At 40.0% G+C, this 24,701-nt stretch overlaps 1 protein-coding gene across 4 annotated transcripts in view; it reads right to left on the bottom strand.

The window, feature by feature from the left end:
• bicd1a (bicaudal D homolog 1a) overlaps positions 1 to 23,841 on the bottom strand; it is a 60,059-nt gene extending 36,218 nt beyond the window's left edge. For 3 of the 4 annotated variants that reach the window (XM_017686389.2, XM_017686462.2, XM_037540077.1), the window contains exon 1: positions 23,498 to 23,713. In XM_017686389.2, the coding sequence (XP_017541878.1) occupies positions 23,498 to 23,713 (216 nt within the window). Of the gene's footprint in view, positions 1 to 23,497 lie in introns of all 4 variants that reach the window. The other variant, XM_017686246.2, reaches the window with a different exon arrangement.
• Positions 23,842 to 24,701: the final 860 nt, after the last annotated feature.

The following is a 24,701-nucleotide window of genomic DNA, read 5'->3' as shown; positions in this document are numbered from 1 at the left end:
CTCACAGCTAAATGGCTGCAGAATGATCACTAGAGGAAAGTGGAACACTTGAATATGCACGGAAGCAGCTACAATGACAGCTTTCAGTGAGAGAAAGGCATTCAGTGTCGGTCCTGTCTGCCACATGCTCACACTGATCACAATAGCAAACACAATTAAGCCCTGAAAACATATGTTTACATTTTTTTAAACAAGAGTTTTAAAATTAGGTGTCGCTATTTTGGATAAACAACCAATATGTGCATAGTTATCGGTTGTACACAGTGTAAAAAGAAAGCTTAAACTTAAGTAAGCAACCTGACTGCTTTAAATGAGTTAATTGACCTTCTAACAGTAAGTTAACAGAACAATAAATGAATAATTTCATGTCTTTAGTGTTCAATAATAAAAATCCCATATAATTCCCAAATAAATAAACTGTCATTTTAAATTAAAAACATTCATGTATGCCTGTTAATGTTTTTATATGCTTCTAGAAACTACATGCTGATTTTTCTTAGACAGAAAAGGGAAAAGGATAAAGCTTATTTGACCATTAAGGCAAAATGAACATTGTTTTTTAAACCTGAATACTTGCGTTAATGTAAAAAACCTTGATGAAGTGCATAGCAGAGAAAGACTTCACGGCACAGGCCCGCTTGTCATTCTGATAATTGTCCCTAATTCCATTTGCAATAACTTAATGAGGGGGACAACCGATACTAACTGCCACAAACAAGCTGGGGGGTCCATCAAACACAAAAAATCCCATTAATGCTGACAGCATCGCTTTTCTTTCTTCACTTTGATTTCTCTACCCTGGGGATGAGGCCACTTTAAGGGTGGTGTGGTGAAAGAGAAACAGATACAAAGGCTTTGATTAATTCAGTTCCAGCGTGAATAAGCTCTTATTGTGAGGGTCTGTCAATATTCCTACAGCCTGCTGAGGGCCCTCTGCCTCGCAGCTGTGCTCTGGGGCTCAAACTCCAGAGAGAGAGAGAGAGAGAGAGAGAGAGAGAATGGGATCAGTACTATCTGTTCCATAGAGATTGGATCTTGGACGCATAATGTAAGAGGCAGATGGTTTAGTGAAGCTCAAAGCCCACTTTCTCCATCTGCTTCCTGTTATTCTGAACAGGGGGTGACTTTGTGACGCACACTCAGACGACTACAGTTGTACCCAACTGAGAATTGTCTTAGTCAATCTGATCAGACTTTCAACTGTAAGTCAACTAATCACCCCCACCCATGTCATTGGTGTGGCACCTTCAAAGGTACATCTTCAGGGAACACACTTGTATCATATTCCAATACAGTTATATATTTAAAGTTGTATTGAGACCATACACCCATCCTGACTCTAGGCTTTAAATTCATTTTTATTTTTTTTAAATGTTAAGTTATTAAAGGATAAATATGCACCTTTCTCCTGAAAAACATTGTAATGTACCTTCAAAACTTATTTAACCATTAAACATTATTGTACCTTTAAGGATTTACATTGTTTCTACCTTGCTGAGTTAAAATGTACCTGTACACTATACCGTATGCTTGTTCTGACAGTGTATATGTTATTATGTTTTATTAAAAGATGTTTTAAGCCTAGCTGGCTATAATGTATCATGAGAAAATCTCAAATTATGTTACTATCTTCTTTTGTACTCAGCATTTTAAGATTTATGCTAATGAATTTTGAACTGACCAACATGGAACACAAAAACTTTCTCTGGGTACATGGTGCACTGCTAAACCGCTAGAATTCACCAGCTACATAGTCCAAACTTTCATTTGCAGAAACATCTATAGCTTTAACTATAATTCACTTGAAGTAAAACAAACACAAATCAAGCAACAAAAAAACAAATAAATAAATAACTGCAATGAACCATCAGGCAGTTCTGTGAGCCTACATCGATTAAATCGATTAAAGTTGACCTAAAGAGGACAGTACTTTACACTGACGAATATACTATCAGCTACTTCTACGGTAATGGGCATAAATGAGCTGAAAGTGGTGAGTGTGCATGACTGTGATTCAGGATAATTTGCCAAATTATCCAAAAAAAAAAAGTTTATATGATAAGTTGAACTGACAAACCAATTTTATCTCCAAAAGTCTGTAGGTGCCTGCTCATGCAACGTTTCTTAATGGGGGATTTGTCCCCTCTTTGCTGTAGTAACAGCCTCTACTCTTCTGGCATGGCTTTGTATTAGATGAAGGAACACTTATGTGAGGATTTGATTGATTTCAGCCGCAAAATCATTATTGATTACAAGCTCTTCTCAGGCACTCTTCTTCTCAAACACCTCTCATTACAAAGATATTCGATGGTGCTCCATCACTCCTATTCTGTCTATGATTTTTATGGAGAATACAAGTATTTTGTGTGAAACTGAATACCTGCATCAGCAATTCATGCACTTTAACCCCTTAAATGGCCAGGGCCCACTGGCAGTCCCAAAGTTTTATTACACTCTTCTATAACTTAAGAATATCTCAGCCAGTTTGCATTGAAATCCCTGTATTTACTGCCTCGGTATGTAAAAAGCCTGGTATTTAAGGGGTTAAGATAGTTACTGATTTAGGAAGGGTGTCTGAATACTTTTGGACATTTACTATTCTACAACTGTGTTCACAAAACAATTAAGCACAGAAGAGAGTGGTTCCACAATAATGTCATAGCAAGAATGGTTCTGAAATAATTTATAGACTTATAGCACCAGTACTCAGAATTGCAAATGCAATGCCCCATAAGCGCTCTTGCTTTGCTGCTAGCTGGGTCGAAATAAAGGCACAAAGACACATATCGGAAACACTTCTAGCTATGGGTTGGCCAGTGGCACTCTCATGGTGCTATAAGAGAGCTGGTCTCTGTACAGTGTTTGTATAGTTTCAATCACTGAAAGGTTTATTAACATTTCTGCCTCAGGCACACAAGCTGTCAGTCGCAAGGACAATGTGAAAGCTCTCTGAAGCCTCAGGCCAAAGTCTTTCATGAGTGGTGACTCCAGCCATCCCAGCACTACTCAATGCTCCATCTGTGAATTTGACAGAGTAGTAGAATGATGTGGGCATGCTCTTTCCAGCACAGTTCAATACACATTTTGAGACAAGCACAGTGAGCTGTGACTGGTCATGACATGCTTTATCATCAGCAACTACAGTTTTGTCACTGCAACAATTCATCATCCTGATTTGTGTGTGATACGAGTGTAATACCTCATGCCTGGTAAACAGTAAATACACTAGTAAAAAGTAAATATATTTTTTACATAATATAAAAAAACCAAATTACTATATTTATTACCTTACATTATTACAGGAAAGCTGAGAGAAATACCATGACTGACAACCTGCTGAGGACAAATAACTTTGACTAAACATTTCTGGTTATAATTTTCCAGTGGCAGCATTCAATATCACCATCTTTCTAACTGCTGTCAGACACCCCTGGTCAGATTACATGTTTTCAAAGAGAAAATGAGTTAACACAAACTTAAATATGGGATTTTCTGCAAATTTTGGTGCTCAATTTCTATTTACTTGCTTGTGCCATAACTTTTGCACAGACCATAGTTCGTTTTTTTTCCCCAATATGTTAACTTATTTTCACATGCCCAGACTTTTACACAAGACTGTATATCACAGTATCACAGTATAAGATAATATTTAAGCTTGCATTAATAACCTTAATGTGGTCTTAGTGTTAGTATTGTATGCTTTGATTGAACTACTACGTTCTGTTGTTTTTATGTATTTTAATTTTTTTTTCCCAAATGATATGAAGCACCTATCAAATGCCATGGATCCTTATTTTGCTGTAGAAATTCACTTTAAAAGCTTAAATAAAACAGAGTTTTACAAGAAAGTGAAGAGGAAAGAGAGGAGAGCAGAGCAGATGGCAGACTTCAGCACCACGGAGAGAGACTGACATCAGAGCATTTACTATAACATCTGTGCGCTGCCAAAGGAAGAGTGCTCCTGCAGTCTGTGTATGTGTGCATGAGTGTGTGGCTGCTTGTGCATGCGTTAAACTCAAATAAAGGTCATTCTGTAATTGTTTTCATCAGTCACACGTAAAATTATACAACAGTCAAACAGGACATATTTTGTTGATTTTGTAAGCAAGACATGCACTATATTGCCAAAAGTATTCACTCACCCATCCAATTTATACATCACAGGTGTACAAAACCAAAGCACCTAGGCCTGCAGACTGCTTCTACAAACATTTGTGAAAGAATGGGTCGCTCTCAGGAGCTCAGTGAATTCCAGTGTGGTATCGTGATATGATGCCACCTGTGCAACAAGTTCAGTCGTGAAATTTCCTCACTACTAAACGTTCCACAGTCAACTGTCAGTGGTATTATAACAAAGTGGAAGTGATTGGGAAAGACAGCAACTCAGCCACGAAGTGGTAGGTAAAATGACAGAGCAGGGTCAGCGGATGCTGAGGCGCATAGTGTGCAGGTCGCCAACTACAGTCAATTGCTACAGACCTCCAAACTTTATGCAGCTTCAGATTAGCTGAAGAACAGCGTAGAGAGCTTCAAGCAATGGGTTTCCATGACTGAGCAGCTGCATCCAAGCCTTACATCACCAAGTGCAATGCAAAGCGACGAATGCAGTGGTGTAAAGTGGCGCCACTGGACTCTAAAACAGTGGAGATGTGTTCTCTGGAGTGACAAATCACGCTTCTCCATCTGGCAATCCGATGGACGAGTCTGGGTTTGGCGGTTGCCAGGAGAACAGTACTTGTCTGACTGCATTGTGAGAAGTGTAAAGTTTGGTGGAGGGGGGATTATGGTGTGGGGTTGTTTTGCAGGAGTTGGGCTTGGCCTCTTAGTTCCAGTGAAAGGAACTCTTAATGCTTCAGCAGACCAAGAGATTTTGGACAATTTCATGCTCCCAACTTTGTGGGAACAGTCTGAGGACGGCCCCTTCCTGTTCCAATATGACTGTGCACCAGTGCGCAAAGCAAGGTCCATAAAGACATGACTGAGCAAGTTTGGTGTGGAAGAACTTGACTGGCCTGCACAGAGTCTTGACCTCAACCCAATAGAACACCTTTGGGATGAATTAGAGTGGAGACTGCGTGCCAGGCCTTCTCGTCCACCATCAGTGTATGACCTCACAAATGCACTTCTGGAAGAATGGTCAAACTTTCCCATAAACACACTCCTAAACTTTGTGGAAAGCCTTCCCAGAAGAGTTTGAGCTGTTATAGCTGCAAAGTGTGGGCCGACATCATATTAAACCCTATGGAAAAAGAATGGGATGTCACTCAAGTTCATGTGCGTGTGAAGGCAGACAAGCAAATACTTCTGGGAATATAGTGTATGTAAATATGTCCTTTGCATGGAACCCAATTATAAAATGTGTTATGTAAATTGTAGCCCACAATATTAAATGAAATAAGCGTATCATGTTAGAAAACATAAAACAAAACATAAATTGTGCCATAATCTTAGCACAGCCCACATTTTATGTTAAGTTCAGAAAACCAACAGGAATTGTGCATTAAAATGTGCAGAAGTGTGTTCACTCTAGAAGATGTGTAACATATTTTTACTTTAAAATTCAACAAAACATCATTTGATCAGGATCACCAAAACTTTAGCATATAATTGTATACCACCCAGTTCAAACATAAAAATGGTGTCATAATAAAATCTCCACAAATGGTAACTTTACAGCAATTTTCTAACTTTAATGTAATTTAATGAAAGTTTATATTTAAGATTTGGACCAGTTCTGTTGGTCTATTTGTCATGAAAAGAAAAGGACAGTTAGTGCTGTTAAAAGGAGTACAATTGTTTAAAAAATAAACTAAAAGGCATTACAAGGGTTGGCCCTGACAGCAACGATTACACAGACAAAGCGAGAGAGAGCGAGAGAGAGAGAGAGAGAGAGAGAGAGAGAGAGAGAGCGAGAGAGAGAGAGAGAGAGAGAGAGAGAGAGAGAGAGAGAGAGAGAGAGAGAGAGAGAGAGAGAGAGCGAGAGAGAGAGAGAGAGAGAGAGAGAGAGCGAGAGAGAGAGAGAGCGGCAGATTGCCACTGGTGTTTTGTTCCAGTCAGAGTGGTGACGCAGTAGAAGTGTGTGTGTGTGTGGAAGGAGGACAGAGATCTGTCCAGCTGACAAACTCCAAAACCCTCCACTAGCTTTATAAGTGGGCCACAGACTGACAGAGTGTCCTCTCCGCAAATAAGTTAAGGGTGGCAATCCATAATGTTACTAAAGAGAGTGTGTGGATTGGAGATGATGATCATTTTAGGAATGTTAGGGATATTAGGGTGTAGAGATGGTGACAAATTAAAGGAAACAAGTGCTTTCAGACAGGTGTACTGTGCGTAAAAATGCTGAGTAGGCCCAGCTGATCTCAATTTTTAGACCAAGATAGTGAGAAAACATTTAAGTGACTCTGAAAGATGGCCCATTATTGGATTGCAGGAGCTTCAGGCACAAAGGCAACTGCTCAACTGGTTAGTGTTTTAATAGGAACAGTGACTACAGTGATTTAGATCTATGGGAAAGACATCAGTAAATATGGGTGAATCTTGTGGTCAAATGTGCACTTTGAATGATGCTTGTGCATTAGTGTGATATGAGAAAGACCAATATATATTTGGTAGTACAGCGGAGGAGGCACTGGCCTTACAGAGAGGATCAGATGATGGTCAGATGAGTCATCTTGTACCATATTCTCAACAAGCAGTGAAGTCATGTTGTGCACCCCAAGAGAACCATATAAGCCTAAATTCCTGACCCCAACAGTGAGGAGATCCAGTTGCTCTATATGTTGTGGGGGGACATTTTAATGGCATGGTTTGGGTCCATTTGTCCCCATAGAGGGAAGAGTTACTCCAAATCAATACAAAGTTATTCTGATCACCTTTATCTTAAGATCCTAAGAAACATTCCTATCCTGAAGGGAGTGGTCTCTTCCAAGATGTCACTGTGCTCATTCACAGGGCCAGAGGGGCCATTGAATGGTTTGATGAAAACGATTTAAATCAAAGGCTCTGGCCTTCACAGTCACCACATCTTAACCTGTGGGAAGTTTTGGATATGTTTTGATATAAAATTAACACATATATAGAATTGTATACAAAGGTTTGATCATCCCTTCCCAGACATTAAAGTATGTCTGTCAACTTAAATTTAACTTAACTCTAACTTAAATATCATATTAAGTTTGCACAATTTGTATTTAATTGCTGTGTTTAATATATTGGTAAAAATAAACTGAAAATATAAAATGTGCCACATTTTATGTTTTGTTTTTTCCTCCAATGTCTTAAATACAACAGTTGACTTCTTTTCACTCCAGAAATCAATAGAACATGCAATTATAGGACCTGTATACAAGACATGTATACAAGTTTGTTAATCAACATAAATGTTAAAACTTGTAATGTGTAGAAACAGAAGTAGCAAGCACTGAAGCCGTATTACTTTGTATAGGAAACATCAATCATTTTGACCACATAAAAGGGTGCGCTGCCCTTGTCTGTCACTACAGACTGCAGGGAGAGAGAGAGAGAGAGAGAGGGAGAGAGACAGAAAGAGAGAGAGACAGAGACACAGAGAGAGAGAGAGATGATTTCTGTGCAGTAACTGCCAACACCAACAGTCCATGCATGATTAGCTGCATTCATTTTTGGTTCATCTCTCCAGCTGCTGCCCCCACACTTGGGATAATGTACCAAATAATGACTGCAGACATAACTCATAGCCTGCTTATTGCTGATTCAGTCACATGGCAAATAGGGTGATTAAATAAATAAATAAACAAACAAACAAATAAATAAAAATATAAATGTTGTTGCTTAGCAAGTAGAGAGCAATGGCAGAGCAAATAGAGACACTGACTCAGAGTTTGTATAACTCCTTCCACTACAGTAGATCTACAGTCTGTGCACTCACGCATAACACGTGTGTGCGCATGTACATCCTGTCTAATTTGTTAACGTCAGGAAAATGACTCCATTTACTACTTCTCGTTGAAGCTGGCCCTGTACCACACTCAGAATTGGAAAAGAAGCAAGTTTGGATGCTTTCCCGGAATCACCAGCATTTCTCCATGTTTAATTCCACACTTTCACAGAAGCATCGAGTGGAAACACGATGCCAGACAGATAATGCAGCCTATTACGAGCAACTAATACTGCCATCCTTGCTGGACCCAAACTAGACTGTTCAAATTGCTATTAAGTAACCTGTAATTTTACACTGATTCAAAGGGCATTGATACTTTTAGGGCAAAGGCTCTACAATGAGGAACAGAGCTTAATGTTGACTTCTGTGCAAATGACAGTAATGCTAGGTTAATAACCCATTACGTCCTTATATCCAGAACAGGGTTGTGCAATCTGACTAAATTTGATGTATTCAAAAATATAATAAATTTGATACTCAAAAATATCTAAGGGAAATCAGTAGGTTTTTGTGTTGGATGAATAATGGAAGCTGCCCCTTGAGAGGAGCTGTAACAGTAACCAGTGCAGTGCTGGATGCTGGTGAGGACTTGTCGTATTCTACACACAGTATTTTCCTTTCTATGGACAATGTGCCAACATGTTAGTGCGTCAGAGGAATATATTTTCACTGTTTTTGGACCTAGTTAACATTAGCTCGTTAGCCAAGTTAGCAAAAAAGCTGTGCCTGAGTTGGCTAAGCTATTTCTGCCCTCTCAGTAACTCCCTTAAAGCAACATAATGTAACAATTTCACCATAAAATAACAACTTCAAAATCATTTTGATGGTACAATGACTTAGTCGAAAGAAAGGCATCTCTGTCATTGCTACTCCAAGCCTGGAACGCCTGCAATATTTCTATGTAACTTTGGAAGACACAGGTAACTGAGCACTCAAGTACTCATGTACATCTCTAGTACAGAACATTCTAACAAGTTTTTAAGTATGTAGTATGTGGCATATTTACAAATGTCAAATTTGAGCTCAAAAAATCTAATAAACATACTCTTTACTAAGTAACAGTTAGCATCTATGTTAGTAACCATACCAGAATCAGTTTAAGGGGAGCTTGACCAATTCCTGTTTCTACTATTATATCAACCAACATGACCACAAAACACCAGATGACATCCATAAGAGAGTGTTAAATGAATGGGCATTGAGCTAAATGGCTAAAAACAAGAAGGTAAAATAATTTCTAACCTCTTGTACAAGTGCAAAGAAAACTTACCTGTGTATTTCTTTTCTGCTACTGAGTATTGATTGGTTAGCATTACTGACACTAGAATAGAATACAGAATTAACAACCATATGTCACTCTGTAATTAGACTTCTGCATTTAACCCAGCCGTGCAGTGAAACACCCACATACATGCACACTAGTGAACACACACACTAGGGGCCCAGAGCAGTGGGCAGCCCTATCCATGGCGCCCAGGGAGCAATTGAGAGTTAGGTGCCTTGCTCAAGGGCACTTCATTCATGGACTGTCAGCCAAGGGGATTGAACCAGTGACCTTCCAGTCACAGGGCTGGCTCCCTAACCTCCAGCCCACAACTGCCCCCATTGAAAAACTAAAAGCTGATTGGTCAGCTGATCAGCTCACTGGCTAAATGAAGCAGTACACTGTCTCTGATGTCATTAACATACATGAGCCATCATTATAAAATCCTATAACTGGTGTTCTGTTTACAAACTACGATTTTGCTCAAATGCTACACATTAACCCATTCATTTTGGACTTACTCAGGAGCGCCCTCTAGTGTTTGACAATCCCCAAAAATATATCTGAGTAGCAATTCTCTTCACTAGAAATTCCCTGACCATACTAAGTTCTTTTAGTATGATGTTGCCCCATAATGCAGTGGAAGGTAGAAAAGGAAGAGATAGTGGTGACTGGCTAAGTAATGTGAAGCTGGAACTTACATCTAAGTTTAAAGAGCACCATTGTTCTATGGAAATAGTCAGAGTTTGGAGGGTTATTTTAGAAATGGATTCCAATACAGAAAAATAAAAACCTGTAACATAATCTAAAGGATTACTGTAATAATGTCTGATTACTATAATCTCTGTTTTAACTTTACTATAATATGTTTTTAAAGTTGTATCATTTAAATGAAGCTTAAAAAAGGCATATAATATACATCGTATAAGGCAAAGAGAAAAACTGCACGGAAACACTTGAAACAAATTGAAATGGTGATATATAATATGTAAACTAAGACAAAGATAATCCTTTATTAATCTCACAATGGGGAAATTTGCAATATATAATAATATATCTGTAATCTAATATATAGTAATATATCTGTAATCTTACTACTTTCTTTTTTTGGTGACTTCAACAGAAAACCCTTTTTTTGGTATCCTGATTGCATAATGCTGTTATGTATTCTGTTACTACAGAAGTCTGGGCAGATCACTTCATCATCTCCTGTTAGCACAAAACAGTGGACTATGCTTAAATTTTGTGCAATAATCTGCCAGAACTGTACACATGTTAGAATAGACACAGACACATTGAGCCTGTTTTTGAAAATGCATGATACAGCAAAGTACATGATATAGTTTCACAAACATGTCAAGTCAGAAAGATGCTAGTCCCCAGCTATTATATGCTCAATGCAAGCCTAGTTTGTCTGGCTGCAGTTGTTGTATACTTCCTACAGGGGAAAGAAGGAAAGCTCAGACAGACACACTCAACCACAGGCAATAAAAACCAGACAGCCGCTTCTGCACTGAAGACAGAGCAACAGAGAGGGAAAAGAGCCAAGACACTCATACTTACACCCCCCCTTTGCAACACACACTGAAAAATCAACAGAGCTTTAATGTGGAAAAGAATTGGCATCCAAAGAGAAAAGACAAAAACTTGGCTAACTCAGAGAAGTTGCTGCCAGTTTCCTGATAAAATCGCTGACAGTTATTTGTTGGCTTAAAATTCAGGTATTCAGTAATATTCGTTTCAGCAGAGCAAGACCTGGAAGACCTGTGTTTTGGATATTGGGTTGCGCTGTCGCCTCATAGCGAGAGGGACCTGGGTTCGGTACCTCGACTGGACAACCAGGGTTTCCTCCCACAGTCCACATATCTGCAGTATTGGATTTATGGGGCATATTGGACGCACTGAGTTGACCTAGGTGTGAATGTGTGTGTTCTTGTGTATGTCTGTGTGTCTGGCCTATGATAAACTGGCGACCTGTCCCTGGTGTTTCCTGTCTTTCACTCAATGGGATGAGATGGGCCCAGAAGGATAAGCGGCTCGGAAAATGTGCATATACACGTGTTGTTTGTGCCAGATTTATTCATCACAAGCAACTAAGGGTTTAATGATTCAAAACTTTTTTCATTTGATTTGTCACAACTTGCTTTGTTTTTTAATTTTTTTGTATTTTAGATGAAATATCCTGTAGTCTACAGCAGGGGTATTTAGCTTTAAAACTGGAGGGTGGGTCCCAGCACTGTTTAGAGATGTTCCTGCTCAAGTACACCTGTTTCAACTCCTCTGATCATCTTCAGGTTTAGTGAGTGTGTTTGAGTAGTGGAATTATCAAACTGTGCCAGACATCGGCGCTCTAGGACCGGAGCCTGTCTACAGTGTGGATGAACACGATCAACTATTTTTCATGCATTGTAGAAAACACACCACACTGTCCATTGTAATGTAGAACACTGTTCATCCATTAAAAAAGGAAATGGCCACCCTCCCAGCTTGGTAGCATCCTGTGACTGGGGGAGACTTTACTAGAAGATGAAACTAGTAATGACTAAATTGCAGAGAAAATTGGGAAAAAATCCTAATAAATAAATGAATAAATAAATAAACAGAAAACGACATCTTGTTTTGTTTTTGCTGATGCTAGAACTACATTATTTTTTTGATGGAGAGTAAAAAAATATATGAACACTCCTATAGTGTTCACATTCCTATCAAGAACCAAAGCTAAAGTGAGGGTACGAAAATACTGAATATTCTTCAAAAAGTATTAAAGAAGCATGAAGTATTCAAATTTGTTGTACTGTTTTAATGATCTTAAATTATTTGAGATTATTTGACAAATAATTTCAGTTGGTGTGTGAGTTCCAAGATCCTTGCCAGTGAAATACAATGTATCAGCCACTGTAATGCAAGGCTTTCAAGTGTTCTTAAGAAGGTTGCACCGGTTGATTAACTAGTAAACACAACTTTGTTTGAAGATACAGCCACCACAAGAAAAAAGAATGTATAAAAGTCTGGAGAATATATACCCTGCTTCTCTTTGTGACATTAAAGAGCACAGAGATCTCACAGAAGTGCATCAGGTATTTTTTCACACTCACTGCCCAATTTAGTCTTTTTCACTCATGGAAAAAGTTTGTGTTATACATGTGTTTTACAAATGTCTTATACACTCCAGAGTTTTCCCATTGTAAATACATTATTCTTGGCTAATGAGTGCAATTTACAAGTGGGAAAACTGGTACTTCCCTATTTCCAACATCACTCAATTGCAGTATAGCTACCATTATCAGTTTAGCTTTTCAAATATGATGAACTGTTAACTAAAGCCCCTCATCAAGGTCCTTTTATTGGCTTATATTCTGCTTCCTGCATCTCTCTGCTTGCAGCACCTGTGGCAGTGGCAAGGAGCACAGTGTGCATGTAAATGGAAATGAACCAACCAGACATGAAAAGGCCCTGATTGCTCTGTTTACTGAAACCACCCTGATGACAGAGTGTCTATAGAAGCTGCAGTACATACAGACTGGGCTGAGGTCAATGAGACACATGTGAGTTGATTTCCTGCTATTGTTTTTTCACATGTTAGAGGAGTCTGTTGTGCACAGTATTGTGTGGGAAAGAGGTGGGGAGACGTGAGGCTTATTCAGGCTCTCAAGAGGCCTGTGAGTTCAGGGTGGAGTCTGACTAAAAAGCTTACTCTGTGGGAACAACAGTTAGACAGAGAGAGAGAGAGAGAGAGAGAGAGAGAGAGAGAGAAGGAGTAACTGAGGCGTAAAAAGCTCCAACTTACATAACAGCAGAACAACAGGCAATACAATATTAAAAAAGGAGAAAAAAAAGAAAACGCATTGTGTCTCATGTGATGGCATTCAGCAATTGTAGCACAACAAAGGTGGTATTTTTAACCTGATAATACAAGATGAGTCTTTATATATGGGATAAGAAAGGTTGGGCATGAGAGTTCAAGGTTGTTACATGCATTTTGATTTGATGAATGGATATTTGGTTAACCGAGGGTAATAAAGGCAAATTAAATGTACAACCTCAATTCCAATGAAGTTGGGACGTTGTGTAAAACATAAATAAAAACAGAATACAATGATTTGCAAATCCTTTTCAACCTATATTCAATTGAATACACTACAAAGACAAGATATTTAATGTTCAAACGGATAAACTTTATAGTTTTTTGCAAATATTCACTCATTTTTTAATTTGATGTCTGCAACACGTTCCAAAGAAGTTGGGACAGGGGCAACAAAAGACTGGGAAAGTTGAGGAATGCTTAAAAAAACACCTGTTTGGAACATTCCACAGGTGAACAGGTTAATTGGAAATTAATTTGAAAGGTGAGTGTCATGATTGGGTAAAAAGGGAGCATCCCTGAAAGGCTCAGTCATTCACAAGCAAGGATGGGGCGAGGCTCACCACTTTGTGAACAGCTGCTTGAGCAAATAGTCCAACAGTTTAAGAACAATGTTTCTCAATGTGCAAACTGCAAGGAATTTAGGGGTTTCATCATCTACAGTCCATAATATCATCAAAAGATTCAGAGAATCTGGAGAAATCTCTGCAAGTAAGCAGCAAGGCAGAAAACCAACATTGAATGCCTGTGACCTTCAATCCCTCAGACGGCACTGCATTAAAAACCGACATCATTCTGTAACTGATATTCCCACATGAGCTCAGGAACACTTCAGAAAACCACTGTCAGTGAACACAGTTCGTCGCTCCATCTACAAGTGCAAGTTAAAACTCTGCCATGCAAAGTGAAAGCCATTTATCAACAACACCCAGAAACACCGCCGGCTTCTCTGGGCCCGAGCTCATCTGAGATGGACTGACGCAAAGTGGAAAAGTGTCCTGTGGTCTGACGAGTCCACATTTCAAATTGTTTTTGGAAATCATGGACGTCGTGTCCTCCAAGCCAAAGAGGAAAAGGACTGTCCAGATTGTTATCAGTGCAAACTTCAAAAGCCAGCATCTCTGGTGGTATGGGGGTGTGTTGGTGCCCATGGCATGGGTAACTTGCACATCTGTGAAGGCACCATTAATGCTGAAAGATACATACAGGTTTGGCAAACGAAAATACAAATTAATCCGTTTCCATCAACTACGGTTATTAATCCTGAAGATAACTTGACACACGTTGCAATGTATGGCACTTTGCAATATTTGTAGGCATTTTAAAAATGTCTTTAAAAATCTTTTAGAAAACTTTTTATGTGTATTTTCAAAAATTGCAAAAAATGAGGTGGGCAGAAAACCCAGCATACTTTTTAGTGAATTGTTAGTCTTGATTTCCAGACTATAAAATTATCCACTGCTGTGGAATCAGCCTTCATTTTTGAAGGATGTCTGTATGTCATCATCAAAATACAAATGGAGGGAAATACATCTTGGTTATATCTCTGGATCTCTTCCATCACACCAAATAAATGAATTTGGCATGTCTCTGAAAGGACAACTTCAAATGTATTACTGTTAGTGTCTATTAAAATTAAATAATAAAAAGTATCAAAAAGTATTCATCTTAGCAAAAACTAATGCTGCTCATTATGGGGCTAGTTTGTGGGACACTCTCTGGCAGCTGTATAGATGAAGAGATCCATCAGACCCAATCAAATACAGTTTATCAATTTCAAAGTTAAAATTTCCTCTCACTACTTGTCCTCTTGCATTTCCTCACAGAAATACTGTGATTTAATAAATACATAAGGTTTACACCTTGCATGTATTTTACGCCAGGATTCTAGATATAGTCAGATATTGGTATTGGTATAGTCAGACATAGATATTGGCCAGATTTACATTTACACCTTTCATTAATATGCGTTCTAAGTATGACCAGCTCTGATTTTACTTTCACCGTGTAAAAAGCAAATCAACACATATGCCATCTGTCGCTGACCACCTCCAAATATGGTTTGTATGATTCGATCGTAATCAGTTGCAAATGGTTTTTACACCTGGCTTTTCATGTGGTCAAGTAAAATCTGAACACAATCCGATTACCAAAAACACATTTTGATGCAAGGTGTAAACAAGCAGTGATGTGAGCATTCAAACACTAGCATCTGGAAACATATTTATTTACCCATTTACATGTTTACCTTAGTGTTTATGTTCTAAATTAAACTATTAATGTATATCTTGCTAAAAGCACCACTAGTCCAAATTGTGCATGTAAAGCTTCAGGTGATATGGGTGAATATATTCAAGGTAAAGTAAAATGTCCCATCCTTCTGAGGGAATATGTCTGAGAATTATGAGCTCAGTGGAGGAAAGAAGATTTTCCCTTTCATTAAACCCTTAATAAGGGGAGGGCTAGACTGAGTGAGAGGGAGGGAGAGAGAGGATCAAAAAATATCTTGAGAAATGAATCTAGCATGGCACGTTACAGGATAATACCTAAAATTCCTGATTATGCATTATGCAAGCTGCACAAGATTACAGAAGTAAAGACCCTTTGAATGCAATTATTTCAGATAACTCACAGCTACTATCGGCAGCCCTATTAGGACAAACATCCAAAACCACTCACTCATCACCATCACTAGCATCACTACATCATATTCATCAGTTCTATTATACAGGTCAGCAATGTAACTCATCTCCCATTCTTTTTTCTCTTTCTCTGTCTCAGCAGGCCCAGTTACAAACACAGACTAGGCCAGGCTAACAGTGAATCAGGGCAGTGGAGGAGCCTCTTAAAAAAAGCTATGTCCTCCAGTCTCCTATAAACAATGTCATTCATTAGCCAGCCCCATAGGCACAGTGTCCTACATACAAGCAGGCCAGAGGAGACTTACAAGAGGCTAGGACCTTCCTCAGCAAGACACATCCCAGATTCAGTGTTTGTGTTTGTTTTCATACATTTTCAGCACAAAAAATGTCTTAACTTTGTAAGACAACAGGATATATACCATACATAGGGAACATATGTATAACCTCTTGTACTGATATTGTATGAAAACAACCCAGCATGTTTGTGAGTGTGCATGTGTATGAATAGCAGTAATGCAAGTGAAAGTGATGGGGTTAGTGATCAGTATTTGTAGGCCAAAAGCACAAAGACACACTCTGTAAGACAGCAAATGGCTCAGTCAGACTTAGACAAAGAGACTGAGACGGATGAGAGAGTAGAGTAGGGCTGGATAAGAGTGCTATTAGCCACTTCACACATTTTACTGCTTTATCATTCTGACTCACAGTGTGAGTAAATGTGTTCTGTGGGCATCCAATACATTCACTTAGAAGTGGGGTTTCACTAAGGGTTCCTCTTTAGATGTCTGGCGCTCAGAATGTCTGTCTCTGTGTGTGAGTGTGTGTGTGTGTTTGTAAGGGTGTGTGTTCAAAATACCCTTACACACCATCAAACCTGTACCCCGACACTCGTTTTGATAGTTTTCTATCACAAGCTAAAAGCCACAGCACTAGTCCATGTCACAAAAGGTGAGCTTAATAACTCACCGTTTTTTTTAAACCAATTATTCTACTCTTCTCTTTCAAATAGTTGATTTCTCAATGCAGTTGTTGCAATCATTTTCAAGTGTACAAAACATAATCTACCTAATCTTAAAATGTGTAGCTTTTAATTTAATTTGTTACTATCATTTTATGCAAGAAAACATATTAATAGAGATATACTACTTGACATTTGACGCTACCTATTATTGTCCATCTGTTTATCTATTATTAACTCAATAATAAGCTTCTACCTTCTAACTTCCCAGGGCAGAAATATTATACATATATATATATATATATATATATATATATATATATATATATATATATATATATGCATCACATATCAGCGAAGACAAAGTCTCTAAATGTATTGCCAGTACAATAGGTATCCTTAAGGTATTGGCTATGTACTGTTGCCAGTTAACCCACGTTATCACAATGACAGCCCACAGTGATGATACACACTCATACCACTTGACTTAAAAAGTCAGGTACTTATTTATTGTTTGAACAACATGAGACACTGCTATTCCCATACCTAAACCTTCAGACATCTTAAGTGACTTGATATCTTATATTAACACCATATTTACTGTACCCCGAGCATCCATCCATCCATCCATCCATCCATCCTCTAAGCCGCTTCTCCGTCAGGGTCGCGGGGGGATGCTGGAGCCTATCCCAGCAGTCTTCGGGCGAAAGGCAGGATACACCCTGGACAGGTCGCCAGTCCATCGCAGGGCAGACAGTCACTCACACACTCACACCTAGGGGCAATTTAGCATGTCCAATTGGCCTGACTGCATGTCTTTGGACTGTGGGAGGAAACCGGAGAACCCGGAGGAAACCCACGCAGACACGGGGAGAACATGCAAACTCCACACAGAGAGGACCCTGGCCGCCCGGCCGGGGAATCGAACCCAGGCCCTCCTCGCTGTGAGGCGACAGCGCTACCCACCACGCCACCGTGCCGCCTACCCCGAGCATCACTGTCTAAAAAATATATCTCTAACATAGCAGCTTTACAGGATAAAAACAATTTTTAACTTTTAATCAGTTAAATTAATTTAACTTTTAATTTAAGTGAATGACATTTTTTTCCAAATAATTTTGGAGAACATGTTTACTTATAATAAAATGTAGATATAGACACTTTTATCATGACATTATTGTAGAAACCCAGTTGTTGAGGTGCACTTACTGAACATACCTGGGGGTAGGCACGGTGCTTTTGCAGTACGCATAAATCATCTCTGTACAAAAAGCTGCCTATATATTTTAGGACATTCTAAGATATGTTAAACGGACAAAATGGCTTTAGGTCTTGGCAGAAACTCTCAGCTCTGTCTCAGCTCTTTCAAATTGGACATCTGGTGAAATTAGTTTGGACACAAAAGGTTTTAGGCTTAGCAGGCACAGATAAAACAGACTCAAATGGTAAAGTCTAAGTCTTTATTTCTACACTGGTAAGAAAGAACCCTCCAAAGTCTTTTCCATTTACTACAGAAAATTTCCACAAGTTCACCTGCACAAGCCTAGTCCAGTATTAGGGTTTAAGGGTTAAAGAGGAGAGCTCAGAAGTGAAATCAGCTGGTGTTCTGCTCATTCTTGCTAAACAATATACTACATACATACACATAACTCTCCTGTACAAATTAAACTCTTTTAGAAGAGTATCCAAGAACTGAAATAAGGACAGCTACCAAAACAAAGGGACTATATGTAGATTTTAATCTTTATATTAATGACCAGTACAGAAATAAAGATCATATCCATTTCTCAAATACTGGACATCTGGATTCCTCTCATTACAGCCACTCCATATGGCCCCCTCTACCCTGAAACAGCAGAATGTGTGCTATAATAATCATTCCAGCGAGAGAGCTCGGCCACTTTTCTTACCGCTGCCTCTGAGTTTGCAGTCTTCACTGTACAAGCAGGCCAGTAATCAATACACACGCCTGCAGAAGAGACAGCCCGGCTCCCTTTGCCCAGCCCAAACTCTCACTGCAGCACAAATAGAGCAGCATTTCAAAAAGCAGTAGGAAGGGCTCAGAGCCCAAGGCGGTCCTACACACACAGAGGAACTGAGTCTTTACTCGTTTAGTGTTTGATCACAAGGCACAGAGCTCAAAGCAGAGCTGCAGAACCACAGGACGCTCACACACACGTATGCACAGGTTAGTTTTTATTCCTTGTTGGGATGTGGAGTCACATCATCGCTGTCCAAAAAAAATCCACTTTGGCTATTTTTAATGTTCTGCATAATTTGAGCACAGTTGTAGCCCTTTATGCATGAAAACGTCATGAATGGACCAGTAGAAATGCTCCAGAATTGCTTAGAATAAAACCTACAAAACTTCCAGGATTCTTTTGCTGGTCTTTATGTTGTAGGTTACCCATTTTTTGCTCCATTTTCCTATAAAGTCTGAGCATTTTTGGCCTGAAAATATACCACAATACACATAGATACACACCCACGCCCTTCTTAGGCAGCTTTTACTGAGCCATTGTGACCACAGCAAAAGAAAATACAAAAAGGGATTCTTTCAGATTCAAGCGCTTTGTTAGATGTCTTCTCTGTAGCTGTTAGCTAAACATTGTTTGCTCTCTCGCCCTTTCTGTCCCTCTCTCTCTCTGAGTTCATATTGAGGGCATTGCTAACACTGTTCATTGAGTAAAAACTTTACCTAAACAATGCGCAGCTCCAGCTAACAATGCAGCGATAGCATAAGGATCAGTCAACACAGCCAACAGAAATCAATAGCATACGTGCCGTTTCACTGGAAACCCCACAGGCCCGGGGTGTGCTGATGGGGGTTGTGGGGACAAGAAAGGGTTAACAGACCCCCAGCCTGTATCGATTTGGTTCCTCAAAACCCCTGCTGGTGTGAATGAGGGAGGAGACTCAGTTCTGTAATACATCCTTTTTCTCTTTTTCTCTGTCGCACAAGCAGATGGTGGACCCAGTGCTCTTTTGTAGTGGTGACTAATTAGTTCAGGTGTAAAAGTCAAGCTTGGTCTTGGTTTGCAAGGGGACCCTAAAATATTCTACAAAGGCAAATCATAGTAGCTGTTTTTTTTCCCAGACATTAAATCTACAGTATAATCTAAGGGATTATATTACATTTTCAGTAGTAAATCGTCTGCAATCAGTTCAGCCTAGTTGCAGGATTAATCTATGTCTGGGAATTTGGTGAAAAGCAGGGATGCACAATAATATCAAAAATCATAATTATGTTTAATCATCATAATTATTCGGCCAATATAGGAACTAGTTTTCCTGCACTTTATCTTAGTTTAAATCAATAGAATACCTCCTTTTAATTGACATTGCACACTATAAGCTAATGTTCCATCAAATGTACAAACCTGTGAACAAATAATTATCTCCCTAGCCACATTAATCTGTTAAATGTTACACACATACAAATTACAGTGTATAAACAAACATGCCACTACATACGAAAGGCAACTAAATTATGACCACTTGTTTATGCCCAAAATACAAGCCTATCAACAACATATAATCATGTTGATAGGCCAATTAGGTAACTTATGCTATGCTCCCCAATATTACCGCTGATTAAGTTTGATTAACACTATCTTACCTAATGTATTGTCAGCAATACATTCAGAGATTGTGATTTTGTTCCCTTTTATTCATTAAAATCTAGAGCTACTGGTTAACCTTAAGAGCGATCCTGGGCGCTGGAATTGCCCTGATGAGGGTACTCATATCCTGTGATGCTGCCCCACAGTTTGGGACTTTTAAACATGATTCTATTTAGAGAATCGTTGGCCAGAAAGTTTTCTTTTGCATTTGTCTTTTTGTTGTTGTTGTTAGGGGACCCCTCCACACTGAAAGAGTTCTTTCTGTCTAAACTGACTGGGGTCAGAACGCTATCATGTTGGGCAGCAGACTGCTCGTCCAACAGTGGAAAACAGCTCACGCACCATCAATTTCAGACTGGCATAATCTGCTTGCTAAAGGGGCGCCATACGAGGGGGTTTCCTTCTCTCTGATCATCTGATACAGTCCTCATCTTAAAACCTCTCTTATACTTGTGATGAGTGGTTTACACTCTTAACATCCCAACCTTATTACATTATATTATATCATTATATTGTATATAATCTGTATAAAATCATAATTAAAAGATATAATGTACAATGAAGGTATATTTTATAAGGTTTAACACACAAATAAACCTGGACTAGCCACTGTCCCTTGGCATCTTTTCATAAATATTAAGGGACAGTGCACACTTTGTCCAGCAAGCAGATTTCGAAGCACCTAATTTGCAAGTCTATGTTTGGAGACACCTCTCAATGGAACAGTGTATAAATGGTGCAGTGAAGTCTTTCACTGTTTAATATTCATTGAAAACATAAGCAAGAGAGAGAGGCAGACTCGGAATGAGATGGAGAGGGAGAGACGGGGGGGGATATCACCTCCAGCACTTGCGCCCTTCATGAGACTATCAGGCACAGTCAAGCTCAACTACAAACACTCGTTGCTCTTTTGAACAGAGAGCAGAGAGATAGGCAGATATTATCTGAATGGTTCAAAGAAACACATGCACACTGCTGTTTGTGGTGTGACCACGGCAGAATGGACTTGTCTGCTTTTAATCTCTGTAAACAGTACCCAGCTGTAGCACTTCTATCTTTTACACTGTTTACACCAGATGCACCAATGGAAAGGGACCAAATTAATGTGGAATAAAGTATTGCTTAGAATGAATTATTTTTACATTTTGCTTATCGATTTACTTGTGCAATACTCATAATCATATTTCTTTCAGGCAAACAGCAGGGGAGTAAACTTCAAATACAAATGATAACAAAGCCCTCTTCAGCAAACCACAAGGCCAGCTGACATTCAACGAAAGCAAATGATGTTAGACCCACATAGTGTATTCTAACTAGTATGGTCTTATCACAGTCTGCATGAGAAGCCAGCAGTTAATTAAACTCACCCCTTCAGGGCTGATTCTCCTGATCTTGGAGGAAGCGTGGTGAAGAGCAAGTAATTACTGACACACAGACCCACATCCTTGAGGGTTATTCAAAGCCCCAGTGCCTCAATTGTGCCTCCTATTCCAGTAGATGTGTGTGCATGTACAGTATGCACATGAATAACCATTCCTGTGCACCGGTAAGCTTTGTGTTCTGCAAACATCACAAAGCAGTAAGTGTTTCCACTGCGTACAACTAAAGCTACTAGAATAAATGGCTACAAACTTGTGGTGTATATAACTGATTATGTCATGTATATATGGGATATCTCAGGGAGATTATCATGGCTGTTTCATCTACAGTACATACATACAATATTATAACACACAGCCTGGATTAAAACAGCAGAAGTAAGACCTCTGGTGAGATCAAGCCAAGTCACGCTTTATAGAATGAGTACCGAAAAATAGGTCCAAATCACAGAGTCTGTGAAAACATTTACTGCAAAGGCACCAGAAATCTATGGGTTCTAATACATAGTAACATGTTATTTGTATTTAGACACATAGTAGACAGACTAGTATCTGATTTAAATTTGAATCATGACCATCTGGCAGCGATTTGAATTTGCTCTTTTAAAATCTCATCAGCTTTTCCCCACTTTAGACTCTTCAGACCAGTGTTACAGACCAGTGTTACAGACCAGTGTTTTGGGGCAGTCGTGGGCTGGAGGTCAGGGAACTGGCCCTGTGACCGGAAGGTCGCCGGTTCGATCCCCGACAGTCCATGACTGAGGTGTCCTTGAGCAAGACACCTAACCCCCAACTGCTCCCCGGGCGCCATGGATAGGGCTGCCCACTGCTCCGGGCAAGTGTGCTCACTGCCCCCTAGTGTGTGTGTATTCACTAGTGTGTATGTGGTGTTTCACTTCACGGATGAGTTAAATGAGGAGGTGGAATTTCCCCGTTTGTGGGATTAAAAAAGTATCAATTAACTTAACTTGCAGACCAGAGTTACAGCCTGACATTACGAAACCATAGCTGCCATCTCACTCACGCATGCCCTCTTCAAGCTATCTCTAGCAACCAGTCTGGGACTTTCACTACTGATGCCTCGTGAACGAAGTGATCATCTTAAAAACTTGGGGGAAAAAAATGAAACATTACTCAAACAAAACACAGAAAGGCTGCCTCAGCTGTCTTCTTAGGTTCACTGACTTCTGTCAGTCTGCATATGATATGCACAGATCAATATGGCTATTTTAACTTGATACTGAGAAAGTGACAGGGTTTGGGAGAAGATTAAATGACTAAAACGGGACCTCACTTTGACATCAGACCAGGAGGGACATCAGACCCACATGCCTTCCAATGAACCATCAACTGTCTTAGTTTTCTCTGGACATTTTTGCTCAAACTGTAATAGCTTTAGTCACCTGTGTTGACTTTTGCCAAACCTGTACCTCCTTTTAATATAACACTTTGACTAAGAAGCGTCTCTTTTAGGTGCACTCCACCCTAAATCTAGCATTGAATGTATTATTTTGCTCAGTATTCTGCAGTGCAGCATTTTGCCTCTCAAGCTTATTATTCATGTTTCATTTTTGTCCATCAGTGTTCTCTCACAACACCCAGCATATGTAACAGCATATATAACATCACACCATCATGGGCAATCTCTGCTGCGCTACACAACTCCTGACTGCTAGCCACTGATCAAGAGGTTAATAAACACATCTATGGTGCCAGCTAGCATTAGTGACATAGTGCTGACCTAAACTGGTCATCAGAATTTACTACAGTGCACCTGCACTTGACTGACCCGAACTCGGACTCATAAGACAATCGGCCACACTCCGGCGCCCTGGACAGTGCTCTGTTTACCTCCTGCAGCTGCTCCAGCTCGTGTTTGAGCGCCTCCTGCTCGGACTCCATCTCTGCGCACTGCTGCTTTAGGCTCTGGTTCTCCTCCAGCACCACCAGCCCGCACTCGGCCGCGCGGATCTTCTCCCTGTTGGCCTCCGCGAGCTCCCGGGTCAGCCGCGCCACCTCCGCGCGGTACTGATCCACCGTCTCCCCGCATCCTCCATCTGCTGCCATCGCCTCTGCTTTCACCGGGCTGCGATGCCTCCGCCTCGACCGCCTTGTCCACAGAAGACCGGACAGCTCTGCGGAGGCTGAGCGAGACAGGGCTGGACGCAGCTGCACGCGCTAGAATTTTTTTTTTCTCACCCGTATTGCGACAGACCACGCCTTCCACGACATGATTGGCTAGTAGTTTACTTTCATGAGCAAGTCCACCAGCCAATCCCACAGCTGCAGGCTGTCTATCACTAACCAATTGTAACGCAGCGTCGAGGACGCTGCAAGCCAATCCTACAGAAGGAGGCGGGGCTTAACCTAATACAGGTAGGAAAACAAACCCAACACCACCCACTTATCTGCATGCAGGAGATGCGCTGAGGGCAGAAATCAGGTGGGCAGTGCAGATGACACAGGCGCGCGCACGCGCATGCACACACTCCGTCCTGTAATCCAGTGAAATGAAATGTGTTCTTCCTTTTCTTTTGTGTCCACCCCAGATTTTCTAGCTCTGTAGAAGCAGGTTTTTAATCATTTAATAGAATGTTCTGTCATAAACAAAATAAAATATGACAGCTGGCACGATAGACGCTCATTGCATCCTGTGTTTCAGGACTGTTTTGTATGTATGTCCTTCTAAATAAGCTTCCTTATTTCTTTCTCTTCCAAAAAATAGAAAGAAATAGTAGATTTATTTTTACATTCTGTAACGGGGAGCGAGGAGGTGGACGCATATGCAGAGATAAGCAAGATATATTGTGGGCAAATCCAGGGTCATAGTCAAGACGGTCCATGGTCATAGATCCAACACGGATTGACCGGGGGACAGACATGACAAACCAGACTCAAACAAACAGGACATCCAACACAGCAGATAACAAAGACCAGCAAACACAAGGGGCAAACACAGGGCTTAAATACAATAGGGCTGACGAGGGACAGGTGGAAACAATCAGGGGTGGTCAGGAAACGAGGGGGCTGGACCAAAACAAACTCATATGGGCTA

Source organism: Pygocentrus nattereri, chromosome 7 (genome assembly GCF_015220715.1).
Source record: "Pygocentrus nattereri isolate fPygNat1 chromosome 7, fPygNat1.pri, whole genome shotgun sequence".
Taxonomy (NCBI): Eukaryota; Metazoa; Chordata; class Actinopteri; order Characiformes; family Serrasalmidae; genus Pygocentrus; species Pygocentrus nattereri.
Note: the sequence above shows the minus strand (reverse complement) of the source record. Positions and strands in the feature narration are given on the sequence as shown.